Raw genomic sequence first — 23,455 nt, 5'->3', positions numbered from 1 at the left:
GTTCCCCTATGGTATGTATCCCCCTGTTCTAGTCGTAGAAAATTACAGAAAGAAGGCTAAGTACCAAGCAAAAGCTACACAAGCAAGCATAGCATAGATATCACGCTGGCCTATTTGTCTGCCTCTTGTCTGTATGTTTGTCTATGCATGTCTCCATTTGATCATTCGTTTATGCAAAATTGCTGGATGTTTAATATTACACACATTATTGCAGACTTTAAGTGAATGCAATGTGTCAAAATTGTCACATAAATTCTACATTTTACATATTTTAATATTCTGAGTCATACACTTGAGGTATAACAATATATATTGGCTTGCTTTTGGCCACAACAAATACATGTAAATGCTCCTATTCGTGCCTCATCCTTTTCTACATGTCAAGTGATATGTCAGTGTGCATGGAATTAATGTAACAAGTTATTTCTACAGTTTGTTTAATAAGAGTTAAAAGCCTCCAGACTCTGTGCTGAGGCAATATAACATGCTGTCCATAAAACTTACTGACATTCAGACAGAACTAAATTCACTGAGAAACACTGGTAATACTTACATTACTCCACCTCCCCATCTGAGTAGCACTTAATACACTTAGTACAGTGTGAACCTCTTGATAAAGCAATGCAAACAGCAAAGGAAACAAAATCCAGCAACTGCCCTCCTTACTAAGGAGTATGCCACCATGGCAAGGTATGAAGGAACAGTCCTTTACAGTTCAGTCAAATATGCACTCACCAACATATTGCTATACATGCTGCTTACCCTGCTAATGACGTATTTCACCACTGTCTTCAATACGTCACTGAAATGTCATAGTATGAACCGAGAATTTAAGTGTAGTGAAGAAGAGATGATTTGCAGCTCCTCTTTCTGTAGGACACTACACTTGCAGTAGCATGAGGAGGCTGCTGTTGCAGCCCACAGGGGTAGGTGAGCTAACATTAGCGCTGCCTCCACTCATTCTGACTCCATAATGTCAAGGCCTTCATTAGTCAGTACTGGAGTACGCACAGCGAAAGCCGGGCCATTTTCTCCCTATATTTGGCCAATCAGAGCACATTTCCCTGCTATTTCTGGACAACAGACGTACTCTGTCAATCCCCAGAGGTGATAAAAACCTGAATCACAGCCAGCTGGCTCTGCTGTATGTGGTTCATAATGTCTTCATTACGAATCAACAGCGGTCTTGTGCTGATAATAGCATGTATGGTCTGTTCAGCTGGACAGTTTGTAGAAAACAGTAACACCTGGATCCACTTCAAACTGGCTGTAGCTCTCTGCAGTTAGAGTTTTGCAAAGTGACATACTTCAGACATGACTCAACGCATCTGTTTTGACGAAATATTACTAACTTTGCCTGAGCCAAAGAATGTTGCTAAGAGCTGTAGCGCCAGTCAGAGAAGGCCATATATTTTGACTGCTAAACAAGAATATTTTGTTGTTGTTAGTCAAGTATTTTCAAAAACTGGGACACCATTTCATTCTACTCTGTTCACATTCTTGGTAAAAACATTTCCAGATTGGTCTGCAGAACTGACAGCAGCTGGCCTTGTGACTTGGAATTAGAAACACATGATAGGCCAAGAGAACAGCCTTACAGTTACTGTGCATTTGATGGACACACTTCTTCAGAGAAACTTACAATGTAATCGTGGTACAGAGGTTTGTAGTCTTGACAAAGGACTTTTATTGGTATAGTGTGGTCTGCTTACCCAGACATGGAACTGTCACATAGAGGGCAGTGGTGTTACCCACTATGTGGTATATGTACAAAGTAATCTGCTTTACATTCACACACATAAACACTCCAACACTGTAGTCCATCTGTTTCTCTGCATGCTTTGTTAGCCCCCTTTTACCCCTGTTTTTTCAGTGGTCAGGACCCCCATGGACCCTCACAGAGCAGGTACTATTTGGGTGGTGGGTCATTCTCAGCACTGCAGTAACACTGATGTGGTGGTGGTGTGTTAGTGTGTGTTGCACTGGTATGAGTGGATCAGACACAGCAGTGCTACTGGAGTTTTTAAACACCTCAGTGTCACCAACCAAAAACATCCAGACAACAGCGTCTTGTGGGCAGCATTCTGTGACCACTGATGAAGGACTAGAGGAAGACCAACACAAACTGTGCAGCAGCAGATGAGCTAATAGAGTGTCTAATTGAGTGGACAGTGAGTGGACACAGTGTTTAATAACTCCAGCAGCACTGCTGTGTCTGATCCACTCATACCAGCACAACACACACACACACACACACACACACACACACATATATATATATATATATATATATATATATATATATACACATAGGGGTTGGACAATGAAACTGAAACACCTGGTTTTAGACCACAATAATTTATTTGTATGGTGTAGGGCCTCTTTTTGCAGGGATTTTAAGCCATTCTTGCAGGATAGTGGCCAGGTCACTACGGATGCTGGTGGAGGAAAATATTTCCTGACTCGCTCCTCCAAAACACCCCAAAGTGGCTCAATAATATTTAGATCTGGTGACTGTGCAGGCCATGGGAGATGTTCAACTTCACTTTCATGTTCATCAAACCAATCTTTCACCAGTCTTGCTGTGTGTATTGGTGCATTGTCATCCTGATACACGGCACCGCCTTCAGGATACAATGTTTGAACCATTGGATGCACATGGTCCTCCAGAATGGTTTGGTAGTCCTTGGCAGTGACGCGCCCATCTAGCACAAGTATTGGGCCAAGGGATATGGCAGCCCAAACCATCACTGATCCACCCCCATGCTTCACTCTGGGCATGCAACAGTCTGGGTGGTACGCTTCTTTGGGGATTCTCCACACCGTAACTCTCCCAGATGTGGGGAAAACAGTAAAGGTGGACTCATCAGAGAACAATACATGTTTCACATTGTCCACAGCCCAAGATTTGTGCTACTTGCACCATTGAAACCGAAGTTTGGCATTGGCACGAGTGACCAAAGGTTTGGCTATAGCAGCCCGGCCATGTATATTGACCCTGTGGAGCTCCCGACGGACAGTTTTGATGGAAACAGGAGAGTTGAGGTGCACGTTTAATTCTGCCGTGATTTGGGCACCCGTGGTTTTATGTTTTTTGGATACAATCCCGGTTAGCACCCGAACATCCCTTTCAGACAGCTTCCTCTTGCGTCCACAGTTAATCCTGTTGGATGTGGCTCATCCTTCTTGGTGGTATGCTGACATTACCCTGGATACCGTGGCTCTTGATACATCACAAAGACTTACTGTCTTGGTCACAGATGCGCCCGCAAGACGTGCACCAACAATTTGTCCTCTTTTGAACTCTGGTATGTCACCCATAATGTTGTGTGCATTGCAATATTTTTAGCAAAACTGTGCTCTCACCCTGCTAATTTAACCTTCACACTCTGCACTTACTGGTGCAATGTGCAATTAATGAAGATTGGCCACCAAAATTACAGGTGTTTCAATATATATGCACGCAATAGTAATTTGGTAATTAAATAAACTGTTCATGTAACATGCAATGGCAAAAAAGATTGGAAACTCATTATATGTCTTCATATAAGACTCATTGCTCTGGGCAGTTGTTTGGGCTGTTTTTTGGGATGAGTGTAGAGTCAGTTGAGTCAAACTTGGTGAAACTCTCTGCCCTTGTGTCATATGAGTTTAAGCACATTAGATCAGCTGTGCTGCCTCACTACATCTTAGTGTGACTCAGCACTGGCTCTGTGTCTGTGCCCTGCTGCTCACCGCATACTCCCATACACATACTCTCTCTCTCTCTCACCCTCACCCTCTCTCTCACTCTCACGCGGGATGGGGTTGGCTGTGAGCTGATTAGATAATGCAAATACATTATTTATAACACTTCACTCCTTCTCAGGCCTTTATGGGATTGCCTAGCAACCAGGGAATTGTATTTCACCACCAAGAGGTCTGCTAATGAAGGAGAGATAGAAAGAGATACATGGGTTGAGAGGTGTGTGTGTTTTATATTAACATTTACTAGTGTGTGTGTGTGTGTGTGTGTGTGTGTGTGTGTGTGTGTGTGTCTACACATGCTCAAGTACAATACTGTGCCAATGTTTAGGTCAAGCCTTAAAACTATTTCATGTTCCCATATCCTACATTTTTCCTTTGTTTTATTTTTTCCTTGGACGTCCATAGTATCTGTGCGCTTTTATGTACCGAAAACAGTCATAATTCATTTTCACATGACCATTTTCCAGCTCTTGTATATCTCCTAGAATTAAAGTGGCTGTTATTGTTACTGTGCCTTTAAAACTGAGTGAGATGTGATCTGATTGAGTGTCCTGTGTTTGGACAGAAACACTCCTTAAACATCAGGGTGAATGGTTGGAAGTAAACCGCTGTAGGCTGAATAGGCAGATATTTCTATAACGTTTTTGTGATGTTATAGACACTGAATTTAAAATGGGCTGTTCTTGCAGCTTAGTTTCCATATATATATATAGACTGAGGAGTGAATGGTACGTATGAAGCCACTGTTGCACTCACTAGACTTCGGTGATGAAAATTGGACTACTGAATGTAATAAAAACATTCTGATTAAGCTTATATTGTTCCCTCATATAGCTATAACAAAATGCATACCTTCAACGTGGTTGTAGTATGAGAGAAGACTGAGTGAGGGGGAGGTCTCTGAGAACTTGGGCTGGAGTTCTGGGCAGCTTTTGCTGTAGCTAGAAGGCCAGACACCCCTTATAGCTGTAGCAGGACTGTTGCAAGACTGAGGAACAGGGAGGAGATGGATGAATTGCGAAACCTTTGTCAAAGGAACTGAAGGTGAGGATGTGAATTTATAGGGCGTTAGATTGGAAAAAGGAGGGGTTTCAGCCATGGTCCACCCCCCAAACTTCAGTTATAATATAACTACATTAAATACACATACTAATGTGATTAAACAAATTCATATTTTAATCATTTGACAGCTCTAATAATATAGTTGATATAGTAGAACATAACAATATTGTCTTCTTTTCAAAAAAAATTATTTCTTTTGAGTTAAAAACACAAGTTTGGTTCTGACTTCTCAGCACCCTCCAGCCACTGCAGGCATTTAAATTAAATTAGCAGTTAATTGTTAAATTAGCAATCAGCAGCACCTCTGATTTAAAGGGACACTTTGGCCGAAATGAAAAATTCAGCCATCACCATCTGAATCTACTCAATCATCTACTCAAATTCTAAAGCAATGCCTCACTAGTCTCTAGGCCAGTGGTCGGCAACATGCAGCTCTTTTACTGCCCTGCTGCGGCTCCACAGCAGAAATTTTTAGGTAAAAATAAAATAATCCTCCTTTGCAGTAAAATAAATCACTGCTGATCATTCTAACACATTCTAACAGTTTTTACAATAAATGGATTTAAATGTCGGTGTTAATGTATAACTGCCTCTTCACACTTTAAACCTGGATGTTGGCAGTCCCGACTGCTGGTCACATAGCAACACAGACAACAATGTCACCTACCTAGTAGCTAAAGAAATGGCAAAGAGAAAGATTTAGGATTGTACATTTGAGGAAAAGTTTCCTCCTGGAGATGCAAGAAAAGCAGCTATAGCTGAGATCAAGCTTAAAGCAGAACAAAGTAAGTCTGCGCTTTCATTTATACATTTTTAGCCTATAGTAACACATTAACACATACTGAGACATATTTACAGCCAAGATGGTAAAATGGACAGAAAATTTTGTGGTGACTCCCGAAGTGGTTGGATTTTTGTTGAAAGGACGAAATGGCTCTTTTTAACATTTGGGTTGCTGACCCCTGCTCTAGTGCAACCTTTTCCAGTTTAAGTGAAAACCCCCTTCTTAGGATGCATCTTAAACCAGGTATTGGATGGTACAGGTAACTACTACTGGGCTACCATGTTAAGAATGATTAGATATCTCATTGACACATAATCTACTATTCATGTTTAGTTGTATTTGTTGTAATATTCGGTTTTTTTAAGCACATAAATATAATTGTCCAAAGTCACTGTATGACTGTTTCACAGTACTGTATTGGTGTGTTTGGTGGAATCAGTGTGGCTCTGCTCCCTCTGCTGTACTGTAATAGCTGGTGACAGTGGCTCAGGTAAAGGCAACTGATCCACACATGTCCATGTCCAGCAGGATTAGCAGGTTCAGGCGCAGGTCTCCACTGGGCTGTGACCCATCGTGGCCCGAGAAAGCCGTGGGAGCTCTCAGCCGCACCGCCGCTATTCACCCTCGCTATGCGCCAACGACCCGTTAAACACCAATACACAACACTGCCCCAGAGCTTCCTGGTTGACGTCACCTTCTGTTCATGCTCTGTTGATGTTCTCTGTGTCTGTGTCGCCACATCCAGTTTTTAGAAGACTCAGAGGTCACAGCCTTAACAAGTCAGAGCTCTGCACACACATTATGTGTTCAAAATGCCTTGTAGTCTTTTGTTCCATACATAGGACAATCAAAGCACTATAGAGAACATTATTATAGAGAACAAAAATGATGCCTCAAGTGAACAATTTAGCACACCAGTGGTCGTCACACTGAGAAATCAATGAAAACGTCAGTCTGCTGTTACTAATTACTGAAAGCTGCAAGTAAGATTTTTCTGTTTAGAATGAAAGTAGCATTACTGAGTCACTAAAAAAAAGAAATATGCTAATTCATCCTCACAGTCCCTGAGTCACCTGTAATGTTTAAAACATTCCATAAAGAAAGCCAAGGTTATTGGCTTGGATTTGGTGGCAGTTTGGTGGGACTCCATATGTCTTTTCAGATTGATGTCACAGTCTTAGGCACAAAAGAAGCTCTATCTAGATGGGCTGGATACTTAGTAGGAGTGTAGCTCACAGTGCTGGGAAGAATGACAGGGTAGTGGATAACACTATCACTCACACAGCCAGTGCTGCTACTGCTATACGAAATGGTATAATGTTATATTAACAGACTACACTCCTAATGTTATACTGTTGTGTCATTTAAAGAGGACACTTTCAAACAGTAGGCCAGTTGTTCATTATTTACATATTATATATTTCCACCAGAGAGGGCTAAAAATCCCTACGCTTACACGGTGCTGCTATAATGTCATACATCTTCCACTTACAGGCCCCATTCATGCTTGCTATTAAGAACTGCCTTGAGTTATCTGATCACAAGTGGTAATAAAGATATATAGCTGTTTATACCTTGCATTCCCATAGGTTGGAGACATCTTGAGTGACCACTTATGATCAGATTTCATGACTGCATAAATGTTTAGCAGATTTACCGCATGAATCTCATAGAAAATTTGCTGTCGGTCAGACATTCCCCACAAGTCCTTGTTTGTGTAAATGTACAGGCTGTTCTAAATGTTTAGACTGCGTGGATTGCTAATGCAATTTGTAAATAAACAAGTTACACAGCTGTGTTGTCTGTAATGTGATTGTTGCTGGGGTAATGCAAGAGAGGAAGATGTTATCCTTTGGGAAATAAATAGCTGTGTTTTGCCTCAAAAAAGTCAGTACATGAGCAGATGCTTAATGGTTTTGTTAATAGTAACAGTTAACAGTTTACCAACAAATCAGAGGCAGTCGTCTATGCAAGTTAGATTATTTTCTGCTTTGTGGAAACATGGCTTGTTGAGGTAACATTGAGAACAGAGAAATATCTTTCAGCTATCAAGGTTAGCCTAATCCAGGGCTCTGCTACCTAAATGTTAAGAAGAGCTATTTTGTCCTCTCAGCAAAAATCAAACCACCTTGGGAGCCATTTTACCATCACGGCTGTGAATATGTCTCAGTATGTGCTAATGTGCTAGTATAGGCTAACAAAGTTAATATAAACTAAAAACGCAGATTTACTTTTCTCTGCTTTATACTTTACCTCAGCTATAGCGACTTTTCTCACATCTCTCACAGAAGGAAACCTTTGCAAAAGTGGAATAGTTTCTTGGAAAATCACTCTGGATAAGAGCGTCTGCTAAATGCTGTAAATGTAAATGTAAAATGTCTCTTAGTGTTAGTGTCAGCTTCTCATTCTCCAGCTACTTGTTTGAATTTTCCTGTTCCACCTTAAATAGCGTCTGAGGTGCCAGAATGTAACTGCAGCACTACTTGATGTGGAACGGGACAATTTGAATGAGAAGCTGGTGAATGAGAAGCTGACTTCAGCTTTCTGACTTTTTAGTGCTTGAAAGTTTCTTGTTGAAGTTTAAACAACAACAAACAGGAAACCGGCTGGACTGCTTATAAATGCAAATTAGTGTAACGGTGGAGAGCGATGAGGTGGACGCATGTGCTGAGAAAAGCGAGATTTATTTGGGGCAAATTCACAATCAGGGTCGAAATGGTCCATGGTCAGAGAGCCAACACGGAGAGCAGGAGGGACGGACGTCATGAAACAAACACAGAATCCAAACAATACACTTCGAACAGTACAAACAGCACGAACAGTACAAAGACCAACAAACAACTAAACACAGGGTTTAAATACAAGAGGGCTAACAAGGGATAACAGGACACAGGTGGTAACAATCAGGGGCGGAGTCAGAAAACAAGGAGGCCAGACTGGGAAGGAATTCAAACAAAGAAAGCACATGGACTAGACCAAAACAAAAAGCATGTGGAAGACTGGGAGGGGCCAATCATGACAATAAGTCTATTTGTCTCCAAATTATTGATGTCCATTTTAAATGTTTCTACTGTTTCATTAGTTATTAGCTAGGCGAGATTGTTGTCTGCATTGCTGTGTGACCAGCAGTCTGCGCGACAAACTTCTCAGTTCTCAGGGTGAATTAGCAGTTATACATGAACTCCAATGTTTAAGTTACCGTTTATTGTTAAAACTGTGTTGAAAAATCAGAGTTTTATTTTACTGCAAAGGAGGATTATTTTATTCTTACCTAAAAATCTAATTTAATAGTCGCATGTTGCCAACCACTGACCTAAATGCACTCTCGCACTTCAGACTTCTCAGTTGTGTCTGTTGCACATTAAGGCACTCATATTTCAAAGTAATGTTAGCAAGGTAAAAACGTACAATAGTAAAACAATTCACTGAGTGAGAAGGCCCTGAACTGCCAGTTTATTAGGTACATCATACACCTGTGTAACTTTGTACCTCTCTTTGGCCAGGCCTCTTATCTTGTTCAACTAAATACTGACTTAAATACCTAAGCTATATGTAGAGACGTTAACTGTAGGACTGTAAAATATATTTTTGTATGATGGTGACATTTATTTAGCCTCACCTTTTTAACATTTACTGTTCCACATGGGAAAAGTTGACCCTGTGCGTATCTGGTGTCTTTTCACAGCCCGAGACGTTTCTTTCGCATTCGCGCTACAACTGCTGTGACTCGACAAACATGCGTCTCTGACCACCACCAAAGCCAGTTTGAGTGATGGAAAACACATTGTGTCTCTGAGTCACTGTAGACCTTGTTCACATCTGTATCTAGTGCTGTCCACTTATGATCACTTATGATAAGATGTCAGGTGTGAACCAGGCCACATTTGTACGAAGTCTGAAGAGATGTTGCCATAAATTGTAAATTGAGTCACAGTTGTCATTGGAGAAGCTGCATGTGAATCTTCCACATCTGCTTGGGTAAAAATGTTTTTACGCTGCCTATTGTGGTGCATTGTGAGATCTTAAAAGCAGACTGGATGTTCTCCACTGTGTTATCAGACACCACTGCCACTACACCACAGTCACTTTCTTCTCCTGCTCTCAGCTTTTGAAGTGCCCGCATAATCAGCAGCCATCTGTTGCCGCTGAGAAATAGCAGAGCTCCCTGTGTCCCTGTGTGTGTATGTGTATGTGTGTGTCTGTGTGTATTTTCCCTTTCTCTGTCGCTTCTGCGCCCCCCCCATACCTCTAGTTTAGTTTGTATCAGTGAACAGCATGTACTTGAGTGTGTGTGTGTGTGTGTGTGTGTGTGTGTGTGTGTGTGTGTGTGTGTTTTGATATGAGGCACTGTGAAAATGTAATTGTGGTCGGTGACTGTGGGACTAAAAGGAGCCAAGTCAACACACAAACACAAAAACACACACACAGACACACACATACAAATAAATACATATATTCCCTCATATTCAGACTCTCATCCACTCTGTTTCTCTACTCAAAAGCCAATTTCATGCTCCATACTGATGACCTGGTTCTGCCGTCCCCCACTGAATATGAGCTGCAGCACAGCCTGCATTCACTACAGCAGAACTGAGGGACCTAAAAATGTAAAGAACCAAAACAGGCATTTTTTAAATAGCATGTAGGTCTCAAGCAATCAGATTCAGGTTCTGCTTGATGACAGAGTATAACTGTATAGAATAGACAACTTCAGAAAGTTGTGTCACCGTCCACAGCAGAGCAGCCCACCTGGAGCGATGCGGGATTAAAGGGCAATAATACCAATTTTCAAACTTTCTGCATGATGAAATAGTTAAGATGTAACTAAAGTCATTCGCAGTGGTTTGATTTGAAATGCTGTGCTCTAAAGACATTTACCAAGTCAGAACTGTTCACACCAGTAGTGATAGGAACCAGACCTCTGAAGCATTTAATGCCTCTGAAAGCTTCATCGCAGAAAGTTATGTAATAAAATGGTTACGAATGTGTTGCCTGATAAATCATACCTTTAAAAAGCTTTACAATAGCTTTGAGATCAAGTTTTGATCTAAAACGTACATGCAGGGCACTGTAATACAAAATAGTCCCCATAGAAAATGTGTTCTTTTCAGATTGATTAATTAATTAATTAATTCATTCATTCATTTATTTAGATTTTACCCAGTTTTCTCCCCAATTTAGTACTTGCCAGTTCCACTCAGTGGTTAGGTCTCCCCCAAACACATAATGCTGCCAAGTTGGGAGGATGAAGGCTAGCACATGTGTCCTGTACGTCACATGAAGCATCACTTTGCAAACTGCCATTAACACAACATCATTGGACAGCTCAAGAGAGGAGGAGGAAAGTGCTAACTGCCAGTTCTGTTACTTTAGCTAACAGACCCTAGCTTTGGCTAGTTTGATGCAAGTGAGTGATGGGGAAAGGGAGGACCAACCTTCCCACCCAGAGAGAGCTCTCTTGGATAATTATGTCTTCTTGGACTCCAAGCCACAGATCACTATAGCATTGCTGGGGATTGATCTTCCAGCACTTAGACAATTGCACCAGCTCTACCACTACTTTAGCATTATCAGCATTATACGTAAATATAAAAAACAGATGACACTTATAGGTTCACTGATTGTTTCTGGAAATAAAATGGCTAAATAAAATGTAAATAAAATAGCTATATTTATGCTTATACTTTCTACATTGTGACGCCTGGTTCCTTTAACCACGCCATAAAGAAATCTGAGCTGGTAAAGTTTTCTACAATGAGCCATTTCACATGAAATCACTCTGAATAAGTTGGTTTACATCTCAAAGGCCATTTTATGCTGTGACTTACCCAAGGGCACAATCAGGGATACCCCTCCAGTCCTGGGATCTGAACCTTCAGCATTCTGGCTGTTCTCTCATCTCTGCTGCTGTTTCATACATCTTCATATATCTTCTTTCAAACAGGACAGCCACCATCAGAACATGGACTTAAAGTCCATAAACCATAAAGTCCATGTTCTGATGGTGGCTGTCATGTTTGAAAGAAGATGAGAAATCAGCCTTACACTTGGCTGTTACCACGCAACATCAGAAGTCTTTTTGATGCACATCCATAACCCCCAGACCAGGGGCATCCTGAATTTTCTCTTGTTTGAATTTCTGCAACATTTTTGTGTTTTTTTTTTGGGTGAACAGCCTCATGCCCAACCCTCATACTGTTTTAGTATGAGCTTTGGCACATCTGAGACTCCAAGGAAGTGATTCTGTGAAGTGATGCATGAAGGCCAGATTGTTCAATGGCAATATTAAATCTGTTGTAAAAAGTTTCAGCCCTTTTATCAACACCTGTCTAAAGAGCCCAACAGAAAAGGATCACAGCAGCCTGCAGCAGTGGAGGAAGAAACCGTAAGATGACACTTAGGATGGACCGACCACAGGCTCCACAGGGCTACTGTAAATGTCACCAGGCAAGACCTCAGAATGCCTAAGGCAAGCTGAAAAGGAGACAAGCATGCAACTCCTGGCACCAAGAACTGGACATGGAATTCAAAATACTGGGCCCCATTTTGGACCAGCTGGACCAAGCTGTTTGGACCAAGACAGGGATGGCTAGAGGACCCTTGTCAGCATCCTAGAGGGCCAAAAGACTTAAATAAAAATAAAATTGATAGGGGACATGCAGCATGGAAATGTGTAGTTATGTGCAGCTAATAAAGTAAAAAAAAAAGAATTTAAAGATGTTTAGCAGTAGTTCTGATTAAGGATGCAGCCACTGAAAATTTTCAGCCCAAAATGGTCTAATGTGGCCCTTTTTGGCTGAAAAGTTTTGGCCAAGTAAAAGCAAAGGATTAAATAGGTCTACAATGAATTGTAATATCATAAAATTAGTGATTTAAAGCATTGTTTTATTTGTTGTTTTGGTCATAGAAATCCATTCAAACAGTTTGAGCAGCAGCAGATAACCATTCAAATCAGCTTAAATATGGTCTGCTGCAGTGTTTAGCCTTGTGTTCAGCTTAGACCGGTCTTCAGCTTACGTGCTTTTCACAGTAACTGATGTACTAAAAATCTTCAATGGAAATCACATACAAAATACTAAGTATCTCAGTAACTTTTAGGAACTTTTTCACTTTTTCAAAGTTGATGTTGCAGGAGAACATGCCTTCACAATAGATCTTGTTGGAGTTTGCGGCTTTTTCTTCTCTTGAAATGATGAACACTAAAGTGACTGCTAGACAGGAGCATCCACATGCTTGCATATTTTAGAAACTTTGCATTTTCAGGGGCCCTGAAATTCACTTCATTGGAAATCATGGCATTTCCCAACATGGCGAATATCACATCTGAAGCATCATTAGAGCTTTATTGCATTAATTCACAAGCATAAATATAACATTAAAAAATACATAAAATATTTTTCCTTTCAGTTTTATGCCAAGTGTGCGCTGTATTTCACTTCTGGTTGTTGTCAAGAACTTTCATTTAGCTGCATTATTGTAACGGGGAGCGAGGAGGTGGACGCATATGCGGAGATAAGCGAGATTTATTAAGGGCAAATCCAGGGTCATGGTCAAAACGGTCCAGGGTCATAGAGCCAATACGGATAGAGTGATGCACAGACATGACATAAACCAGAATACCCAACAAAGCAATAACAATTCAAGCAACACCACCAACATACACCAAACAGGGATTCAAACAAAGACCAGAAAAGACCAAGTACAAACACAGCGCTTACATACAACAGGGATAACGAGGGACAGGCGGAAAACAGGTGAAGACAATCAGGGGAGGAGTAACCAAACAAGGGGCAGGACTAGAAAACCAAAAGAAACGCACATGGAAGATCAAAACAAAGGAGCACATGGAGCAGTGGAAGGAGCCAACCGTGACAATCATTATTTATTACTAGTCACAAAACATGAGGAATAATGAGAGACTCACTCAAACATAATGGGGCTAAACATGGAAAGAATTTTTTTTATCAAAAAATCACAGACTTTGTGGAGAAAATAATCATACAGTATAGTAGTACTTAGCAGTGTAGTTGCCAGCATATGAGGGACAAAGAAAGAGACACAATTATACTTCGCCATGAATTAAATAAAAAGAGAGAAAACGGAAAGAGAGAGAGAGATCTTGTGAGTGTAGTCTGCATAATAAGACGTCCCTGCCTTGTTGAGAGTGAGTCCCCTTTGGCCTGGCTGAGTTGTGCCATGCTGTGATATTAAAGTCTCGAACGCTCTAGGAAGATGACTATCAAAGAGGCATGTCACGCTGAGCTGACCACTGTTATCTCCCCACACACGTGCATGCAAACACACACTCTGTATGATTTGAATACACACTTTTATTTATAGAAAGAACCCATAAATCAACACTGCAACACCTGCTACATAACACTGGCAATGTCATGTGCTGACATGAGGTGTCACAATATTGCGTATGTCCAGTAATAGTGCCATGTTACCAGTACTGGTATTTGTTATGATAGCCATTGTTATGTTTTAATGACATTATGGCTGTGTATACTTAGCAAAAATTTGCATGTGATATAATCTGTTATGACCTCAAACATATGACAATTACTGATAATGATATAGTTTTATTCTGGAAACAAAATTTGTCATGAAAACTCTTGACAGCATGCACCATCACACCATGCGCCATCTGCAGTGGCATGTTTACAGCATGGTTATGTCAATGTTAGGTAGCAGGTTTTTAATAAAGTGTTACCTCAACCCAAACCCCTTTGCAGCTGTCATTGCAGTCATAAGATGATGTGAAGAGCGTTCAACAATCAAAGAGCACATCTGCCCATTATTCATTTCAAAACATAAGTTGTAATGTACCAGAAAATGACCCCTCTCTCTTTGCCTGACACTGGTTCAGTGTGTTGTGTACATGGTCAGATACTAATGTGTCTATCTGAATGAAAATGTCCTGATTTTATACCAGAAAACAAGGATAACCTACAACTTCAGAATAAAAAAAAAGTTATTTTATGTTACTGATGATAAGATTACGGCCAGGTTTAGGGTTAGGCTTAGTGTTCTTTTTACACATAGGTAGTTACATATATGTAATGCATATGGGGTATCGATATAGTCGCACATCCAGATAGTGTATAAAACAAACCTGTGTGTGCACTACCAAGTTCTAAGTTTTACCAAGCACACACCACACACACACACACACACACACACACACACACACACACACAAATACATACCTATATTCCCTCATACTCACACTCATATCCACTAGCTTTCTTTACACAACTCAAAAGCCAATTTCATGCTCCATACAGGTGACCTGGTTCTGCCGTTCCCCACTGAACACAAACTGCAGCGCAGCCTGCATTTACTACAGCAGAACTGAGGGGCCTTAACATATAAGGAACCAAAACAGGAATTTTTCAAAAAGCAAGTAGATTTCAAGATTCGTTGTCTGCTTGATGACACACAGGAAATTGTACAGAATTGACCCGAAAATTAAGTTAGTATGGTAAAAATGTCTTAGCAGTAGTTAAGGTATATGAGGGACAGTGAGAGAGCCACCCAGACACTGAGGTGTTTAAAAGTGAAAAACAGTAAAACAAGCATTTGTAAAAATGTTTGTTCTCTCAAATAGCTCTCAATATCTTTCAGATCCTGCTTGAATTTGCATTGAATAGCCCTAGTAGAAGTTAAATTCCTGGTCAGGTGACCAGGGTCCTTTGTGGAGTTCACATGTGCATGTTCTCTCTGTGTTTCCTCTGCTCTGGTTTCCTCCCACAGTCCAAAGACATGCAGTCAGGCCAACTGAATATGCTAAATTGCCCCTAGGTGTAAGTGTGTGACTGTATATATCTGTGTGTCTGCCCTGTGATGAACTAGCAACCTGTCCAGGGTGTTTCCGGCCTTCTGTCCAATGACCACTCGGGTAGACTCCAGCTTCCCCTGTGACCGAGATGGATAAGTGTTTTAGAAAGTGTGTGTGTGTGTCTGTGTGTCCGTGTGTGTGTGTGTGTGTGTGTATGTGTGTATAGACCTACTAGTAAAATCTGAAACGTTGCATACCACACTACTATGGTTTGTCTATCGCTTGCTGCTATCCATGGGCTGGACTCCTAATGCTTTTTTCAATTATCATTGTAAGTTAGTGTCTGCTAAATGCATAGCTGTACAGTGATTGCTACGGAGCCCTGCTGATAACATCCTGTATAAATAAAAATAATGCGTGGCCACGACTTAGTAAGGCATGGGAATGAAATGATTAAGTCATGGCCATGACTTAATAAGGCGTGAGAATGAGATCACGGCTTACCAAGTCGTGGCCATGCATTAGGATCTCATTCCCATGCTTTACTAAGTCGTGGCCATGACTTAATTATCTTGTTCCCATGCTTTATTAAGTCATGGCCACTACTTAATTATCTCATTTCCATGCCTTACTAAGGCCTGGCCATGCATTATTTTTATTTATACAGGATGTCACCAGTGGAGCTCTGAAGATTGCTAAAACACGATGGACAGAAACACCGACAGACCTAAATATGAAAGAAAAAAACAAGAATTTTTCAAAAGAGTATTCCTCTCTCTCTCTCTCTCTCTCTCTCTCTCTCTGCAGGGTAAGCTGTTGGTTCGTACAGGGCGGGTTGGTCTGGGGGAGAAGGTTTTGCGGGATGCTGTGCAGGCCCACAGCGTGTCCCATGAGGCGTGGAGTGGCTTGGGTGAGGCGCTGCAGAGCCGGGCCAGCACTCAGGCACCTGATTGCTTCCTCACCGCGCTGGAGCTGGAAGCCAGCTGCCCCATCAGACCCTTCACAGTCATCCCCAGAGAACTCTGAGAACACCCTGAGGGGAACGCATTCATACACATGCACTGACACATATATTCAAACATGCACATTTTATGAATGACATACTTTGTCCCTGTTTTCTGTCCCCATTTTCTCGTATGTCTCTTACTGTCGTATGTCTCAATTTTTCTGATGTCTAAGATTTATTCGGAAGACATCTCAGAATTACTGATCATAGCTGATATCTTTTTGCATTATTGAGTTATTCTACAATCTGCAGATATGTATGCAAATATTTGGGTACTCCTGGTCTAATTACATTTTGTTGATTTTCTGTGTGAAAATATGTTCCTTTATAGAACACATATAGAGCACATTCTGCACATTTTTTAAAATTTAACATAATAGAATATAAGAACATATATATACAATATAAGAACAAAAAAAACATAAAATGTGGTCCGTGAAAAAGTTATGGCACGCTTTATTTTATGTTTTTTTTTTTGTGATATGTTAAACTCAGCAAATGCATGAAGATAGTTCAAGAATAGCAGAATGCAGTATGTGAATTTCCTTGTAAAGGATGTGTTTATTTTCACTTTAAAAGTCACCAAAAAGTAATTTGACCAGGGGTGTTCAAACTTTTGCAACAAATTTAAATGCACATCCTCCAATAAATCTTTTACCCTCATGCTGGCACACATATTTGACGTATTTATGTGGCACACAACTGCACAAACAATCTCTTTGTGTTGGCGTGAACAACAACCACTCAGTGTAAAAATGACTGACACATACCAAAGACTGTGCTGCGCTGCTCACGGACAAATACTGCAATCATTAACTTAAAATGCTGTATTATTTGTATTTTAGATTGTTTATTCAAACATCATTACTTTCCATAAAGAGTGATTCCGAGAGCCTCTCTCATTGCGTGTGTCTAATTCGCTCTCATTCGTTCCACGCCAGTGTCCACAGCTCTGTAACTCTGTAGCTCAGTGAGATCTTATGTAATGTTTCCAGTGCTGCTGTGAAACTGGAAGCCCAGTTTTTCTTTCTCTGAGGCTGCTGTGGTTGCCTAGCAGCCTGGCCCGTGTTTGAGTTACTGGGGAGACTGGGAGGGAGATTTAGAGTTTGGGCCTTCCAGCACGAGGGCCTGTTCAAAACTGCTTACTTGCCATGGGCTCTTTTATGGCTGTGCTTTTTTTTCTGTTTCATGCAGAGGCTGAGGCCCTTAATAAGAGAGAGGGATGCGCAGCAGACGATGGAGTTTGGTTATGTAAGCGCTATTAAGTGGGTTCCTTAAAGCAGAATGGATTCTGTCCGCTCAACCTAAGAGCATGATGTGGAAAGCGAGAAGAAATTCTGTCTTTTTTATTGCCTGAAGAGCAGTAGGTTCATCACCTAGTGGGTGTTCTTTGCTCACAACCAGAATTTTCTCTCAGGCCTAGCTGTTATGCATCTCTTCAGGATGCTCACTTGACGCAAGCCTGTACTCTGTCGTCCAGGTGCACAAGCTGCCACTTCTCCTCCTCCTCCTCTCTTGTCACTCCGTTTTCCCTCACTATCCTTACCTCTCTCGTGCTCCCTCTGCTTTTTCGTGTGGGTTATTAGGTTTGAGGCGCAGTAGGTGGGCGGTAAGAGGAGATGAATGGGCTGAATAGCCGCTGCAGAGCTGGGTGATGTATAGGGCCACATGGGGAGGTCATGACAGCAGCGGGTAAAAGAAGACAGATAAATGAATGGCGTGGCCTGTCGCTCTGACATCCGCTGATGAAGGGTGCTAGGCAGCAGCATTCATCGACTCCACAGCCTGAATAATTAGGCAGGCCTGCAGATCCATGCATCTCTCTGCCCGCCCCCCCTCCTTGCACTGGCCTAGTCTGGAGAGACAGCACACATTCAGATGGAAGGAGGGAGAAAGGGGGAATGATTAGAAGCATGAGACAAATGAGTGGGAGAGAGAGATAAGGGAGGATTTAGGATGGAACTCTTTTTATGTGAAAGGATGTCCTTCAGGTGTCTCTGGCTTAATCACTTAATTACAGACATAATGCTTGTGTGGGTCTCTATGGAGGTTCCTATTTTGACATCTTTCTATCTGGGTTCATACCTTTGTACGTTGTATATATTTTTTCAACTTTTCTCCTTGTTCAATTAAAGGAATAGTTAAGCAAAAAAGTTTTGGAGACCCAAGACATTTGGCATCTACACTTGGCTTCTTCGGTTTTGTACTGTAGTTACACTGCAAATGTGGCTAACAACTAATGGTTATATATAATAAAGTTTTTATACTGTATTTAAAGTTTATGATGGTCACAAAATGATAAATCTGAAAAAATAAATTTTCTTTGGGAACTATTTTGCCTTAGAACACCTTGTAGATACACTATGTTGCCAAAAGTATTCACTCACCCATTCAAATCATTGAATTCAAGTGTTCCAATCACTTACATGACCAAAGGTGTATAAAACCAAACACTTGTGAAAGAATGGGTCGCTCTCAGGAGCTCAGTGAATTATAGCATGGTACTGTGATAGGATGCCACCTGTGCAAGCAGCACAGTCATGAAATTTCCTCGCTACTAAATATTCCACAGTCAGCTGTCAGTGGTATTGTAACAAAGTGGAAGCGAGTGGGAACGACAGCAACTCTGGTAGGCCATGTAAAATAGATGCTGAGGCGCATTGTGCCCAGAGGTCGCCAACTTTCTGTAGTCGATCACTACAGACCTCCAAACTTCATGTGGCCTTCAGATTAGATCAAGAACAGCGTAGAGAGCTTCATGGAATGGATTTCCATGGCCGAGTAATTGCATTCATGCCTTACACCACGAAGTGCAATGCAAAGCATCGAATGCAGTGGTGTAAAGCACCGCCACTAGACTGTAGAGTAGCGGAGACGTGTTCTCTGGAGTGATGAATCACACTTCTCCGGCTGGCAATCAGACAGATGAGTCTGGGTTTGGTGGTTGCCAGGAGAACAGTACTTGTCTGACTGCATCATGCCAAGTGTAAAGTTTGGTGGAGGGGGGAGTATGGTGTGGGGTTGTTTTTCAGGAGTTGGGCTCGGTGCCTTAGTTCCAGTGAAAGGAACTCTTAATGCTTCAGCAGACCAAGAGATTTTGGACAATTTCATGCTCCCAACTTTGTGGGAAGAGTTTGGGGATGGCCCCTTCCTGTTCTAACATGGACACCAGTGCACAAAGCAAGGTCCATAAAGACATGGATGAGCAAGTTTGGTTTGGAAGAACTTGACTGGCCTGACCTCAAAGTGCTAGAACACCTTTGGGATGAATTAGAGCAAAGACTGCGAGCCAGGCCTTCTCGTCCAACATCAGTGTCTGACCTCACAAATGCGCTTCTGGAACAATGGTCCTCCTGCTGTTCCAAATCAATAACTGGGATTGAGAAGTCTGCTGGTGGTCAAAGTGTCCCAGTGTTCCATAATGTCTGTTGAACCAGTCAAATGCAGACACCCTGTAGTTGTCATCCTGGAATGTGGGAGTGTCAGTGTTGTGTTCTCTCTGACATGAAGCACAGTTAGTGGACAAATGGGCTGGAGAGACTGCTGTAGACTGGTATAATCTTTACCTGACCGGATTGGTACTGTCATTGAGACAACTGGATGCTTAACCCCTCAAATGGCCAGGCCCACTGACATTACACACTTCTATAACCTAAGTAAAGCTCAGTTGGTTTGCATTGAAGTTCCCGTAGTCACTGAACGCTGAGCAGTCGTATGTAATAAGCCTGCCATTTTAAGGGGTTAAGCAAGTATTAGAGAAGAAATAAAGCATGCCTCACTTACCCCACCCACTCTCCTGATGACACTGGTGTAAGATATATCTTAATTGTGTGGTCCTGCTCACCTGCCTTATGTTTGTCCATCATGGAGGATTGCACCTGTTCCATTCACCCTCCTGAATGACCTATTCAACGTTTTGTTGATATTGGTATGTGCACAGGCTAAAACTATTCATTACTAGATGGACAGTGTTCACTTGCTTCTTTACATATTCGACTAAGGTATCATCATGACAGGCTTCATGGAATTCTCATTCTCATTCTGATAGTCATTAGTTATCACTTTTTAATCTAAATACTTCTGTCCAATGACTGGTTCATTTTTCCAGATTCAGTATTCACTGTTTTTCATTTATTTAACTTGTTATTTATTTACTTAATTTTTCCATCTTTATTCATATTGCTCTTGGTTTTGCTATCTGTTGACTAGAAGAGGATGGCTCGACGATTAAGTCTTGGTTCCTCTCATGGTAGGTCCTCTTGTTCTTAGGAGGTTATTGCCACTGTTGCTTTTGGCTTGCTCATATGGGACTTGGGCCTGAATTCCTGTGAAGCTGCTTTGGGACAATGGGCATTCAAAAAATCATTTCAAATACAGATACAAATCAATTTAAATTGGAGAAATAACACATCCCACTCATTTTTTTGTTCGGGAGCTATTACCTGATGTGCCAGGCCTCTCAGCCCTGGTCTGCATGTGTGTGTGTGTGTGTGTGTGTGTGTATGCTGCTTCTCTGGTTACCTGCGGACAGCATGGTGGCCCGTGGTTCCTGTGGCTGCAGCAGGAGGCCGGACCATGAGCGGGTTAGATGTCCAGGCAGGGTTACAGGTCTGACAGCAGGCAGCTCCACCGCCTGATTGATCTGTTTGCTTTTGATGAGGAGAGCCTGGGTGTGCAAAGAGGCCTGGCCAGATGTGCTAATCTTCGATCAGCTTATTCTTTCAGTTTACATTAGTGAAGACAGTTGACTTTACTGTCATAACCTGACACCTAATATCCACATATCTACATTATTACATAGTTACATCTCATTAGTGCCCCACGTTTTATCGTTAGCTGCTGAACAGATAATGTTACATATGTCTGCCTCTTCTGCAGTAGTCATGTATAGCTTAATAGCCCAGCCATTCTGCCTTAATATGAGATCGTTTATCTGAACCATTTCCCTTACTGGAGTAGAGACAAGCTAATCATGCGCAAAGTCTCCCTCTTCATATTTCACAAACACAAACAATAGGATCACTCTCAAATGAGCTCCATCGAACCCTCAAGCCTCTTCAAAGTTGCATGAGTCATTTAACAGAGCTCGGCCGTAGTACTAACGCACCTGTCAATGGCCAAGTCAAATGATCCGAGACCACATGCTGCTTTTGTCTGGCTTGACGTGTGCTCTGAACATGACCCTGGCTCAAACCAATTATGAGCTCCCACAAGTCCTCGGGATGTCCCCCAGCCAAGGACTAGAGTTTCACCAATACGTGTCCTATTTTTAGCAAGAAAGAAGAATGGAAATTACAGATGTTTTAGCTGTGCACCAATGACTCATTCGTCTTATGCAGGTGAATGTAAATTACATTCTGACAGAGCAGTCAAGGTTAGTTGGGGACATAACTGTTGTTAGCCAGCATAAATATTACCGTCTAGCCATATGCAAAGTAAGTCTTCCTGAATGCTTTCTAGAACAGAATGGCCATATCTGTCATGGTTTTCGTTTGTGCTGATGCCAGATGCTTTTCAGAAACCAAAGAAGCCTTAATCCTCTCATAAAATCTGGCTTCTGCTACTTAAACTCTATTCCCTCTTAGAGGATTTATCTGTTTGAATTATGGTACACTACTGAAATAAATCACAGTGCTTTTATTTAGATTCCAGCACACGTTCACTTCATATTTTATACTACACGTAGGCTGTTTTCCACAAGATTGGTGGAGGACTTCTGTGCTTGCACAGTAGCTTGTTTGGATGTAGAGTTGAATGCCGGGGTCAGGCGTTCAGTATGATCCTCCTCTAACTGATGAGAGTGCTTGTGCATGACGAATTTTAAGAGGCAAGTTGCGCTCTCTGACGCAGTCAAACAGAAAACAAGGGCTGTTAGATCATCAGAACACGGCGTATGTTAGAAATGAGGTCCTTGTTTGTGGCCCGAGGGAATATGAGAATTAGCATGAAAAGTACTTCATACTTTTGTCCATGAATACCTTTGATGTTGTTTTTCTTGGCCTTGTTTTTCTAATAAAAATATAAAATATTAAAAGCAAAGTGTTTCATCATCGCTTCACATGTAAGGTAGTAGGGGTAAATGATATGGCAAAGCATATATAGGATTCATTTTTTACTTTAATTCAATGATTTATTATCATTATTATTTATTTCCACTATATTTCCACTATTATGCATCCAGTTTACAGTAAACACTGCTCCATACTTTTTCTTGCTCTAACGCAGGTTTGTAATGCCACGACTGTGAGTCATTAACTCTTGTTTATAACTGTTTTTGAAAGTTTGGCTTTCTTTTGAAGCCATAGTTTGTCTCATATCAGACTGCTGATAGCCTACTTGACTGTTTACTCACTGCTAATTTCACATTGCTAACATTAGCAAAGCTTTATTAATAATAATGTTTCTTTGTTACATCAGTAGCAGCTCAGCACTTTTTTATTTTTCAGAGCATTTGTTAGTGTTTCATCACAAAGACCTGTTTTCATTCAAGTTGCATTAAAAAAAACACAGATTTGACCACATTTGATGAAGTACAAATGACTGAACGTCTCATTGCTGAAACTCGCAGGACGTGCAAACAGGTGGAGATTTGGGCACAAACGATGGATCAGCTTCAGTGCGTGAAATCAAGTGCCAGTCTACAAGCACCTAATTTGTATAACACTTACATGAACAGCATTCAGAAGCTTGTGAGTCAGTCACTGTGCTTTTAGGTGGAGTTTGAAGTCCCTCCCAGTGTCAGTAGTATAAAACAAAAGCACAGTGTAACATGTCTTTAAATAGAATATGGAATGGTCGCAATCTTTGTTTACATCAGAGTGCATGTAAAATAAGTGCATCCACATTTGTACTGAACAGTCACATGCACAGATTATTAGTATTTATGGTTGTTTTCTATTTTTATACATATTATTTGTTTTATAAGTGATACTGATAGCAATTTTGTTTACTTAACCACAATCTTTGTGTGCCCAATTTACGATCAGATTTGACTGTAGGCAACTTTGATGAAAGGAAGACTTGTAAACAGTGGTGGTATCTGGAATATGAATTAGATTTAAGCATACTGAAA

The 23,455-nt window shown here is 41.2% G+C and overlaps 1 protein-coding gene across 2 annotated transcripts in view; it reads left to right on the top strand.

Annotated features, from left to right (window-relative positions):
- The window catches only part of ttc7a (tetratricopeptide repeat domain 7A), a 70,053-nt gene extending 51,337 nt beyond the window's left edge, over nt 1-18,716 (top strand). Inside the window, exon 20 of one of the 2 annotated variants that reach the window (XM_037538694.1) lies at nt 16,185-18,716. In XM_037538694.1, coding sequence (XP_037394591.1) covers nt 16,185-16,403 — 219 coding nt within the window. In that variant the 3' untranslated portion in view covers nt 16,404-18,716. The remainder of the gene's footprint in view (nt 1-16,184) is intronic. The other variant, XM_017690603.2, reaches the window with a different exon arrangement.
- Nucleotides 18,717-23,455: the final 4,739 nt, after the last annotated feature.

Source organism: Pygocentrus nattereri, chromosome 5 (genome assembly GCF_015220715.1).
Source record: "Pygocentrus nattereri isolate fPygNat1 chromosome 5, fPygNat1.pri, whole genome shotgun sequence".
NCBI classification, from domain to species: Eukaryota; Metazoa; Chordata; class Actinopteri; order Characiformes; family Serrasalmidae; genus Pygocentrus; species Pygocentrus nattereri.
The sequence above is the reverse complement of the archived record's forward strand: the minus strand, read 5'-3'. Positions and strand labels throughout refer to the sequence as shown.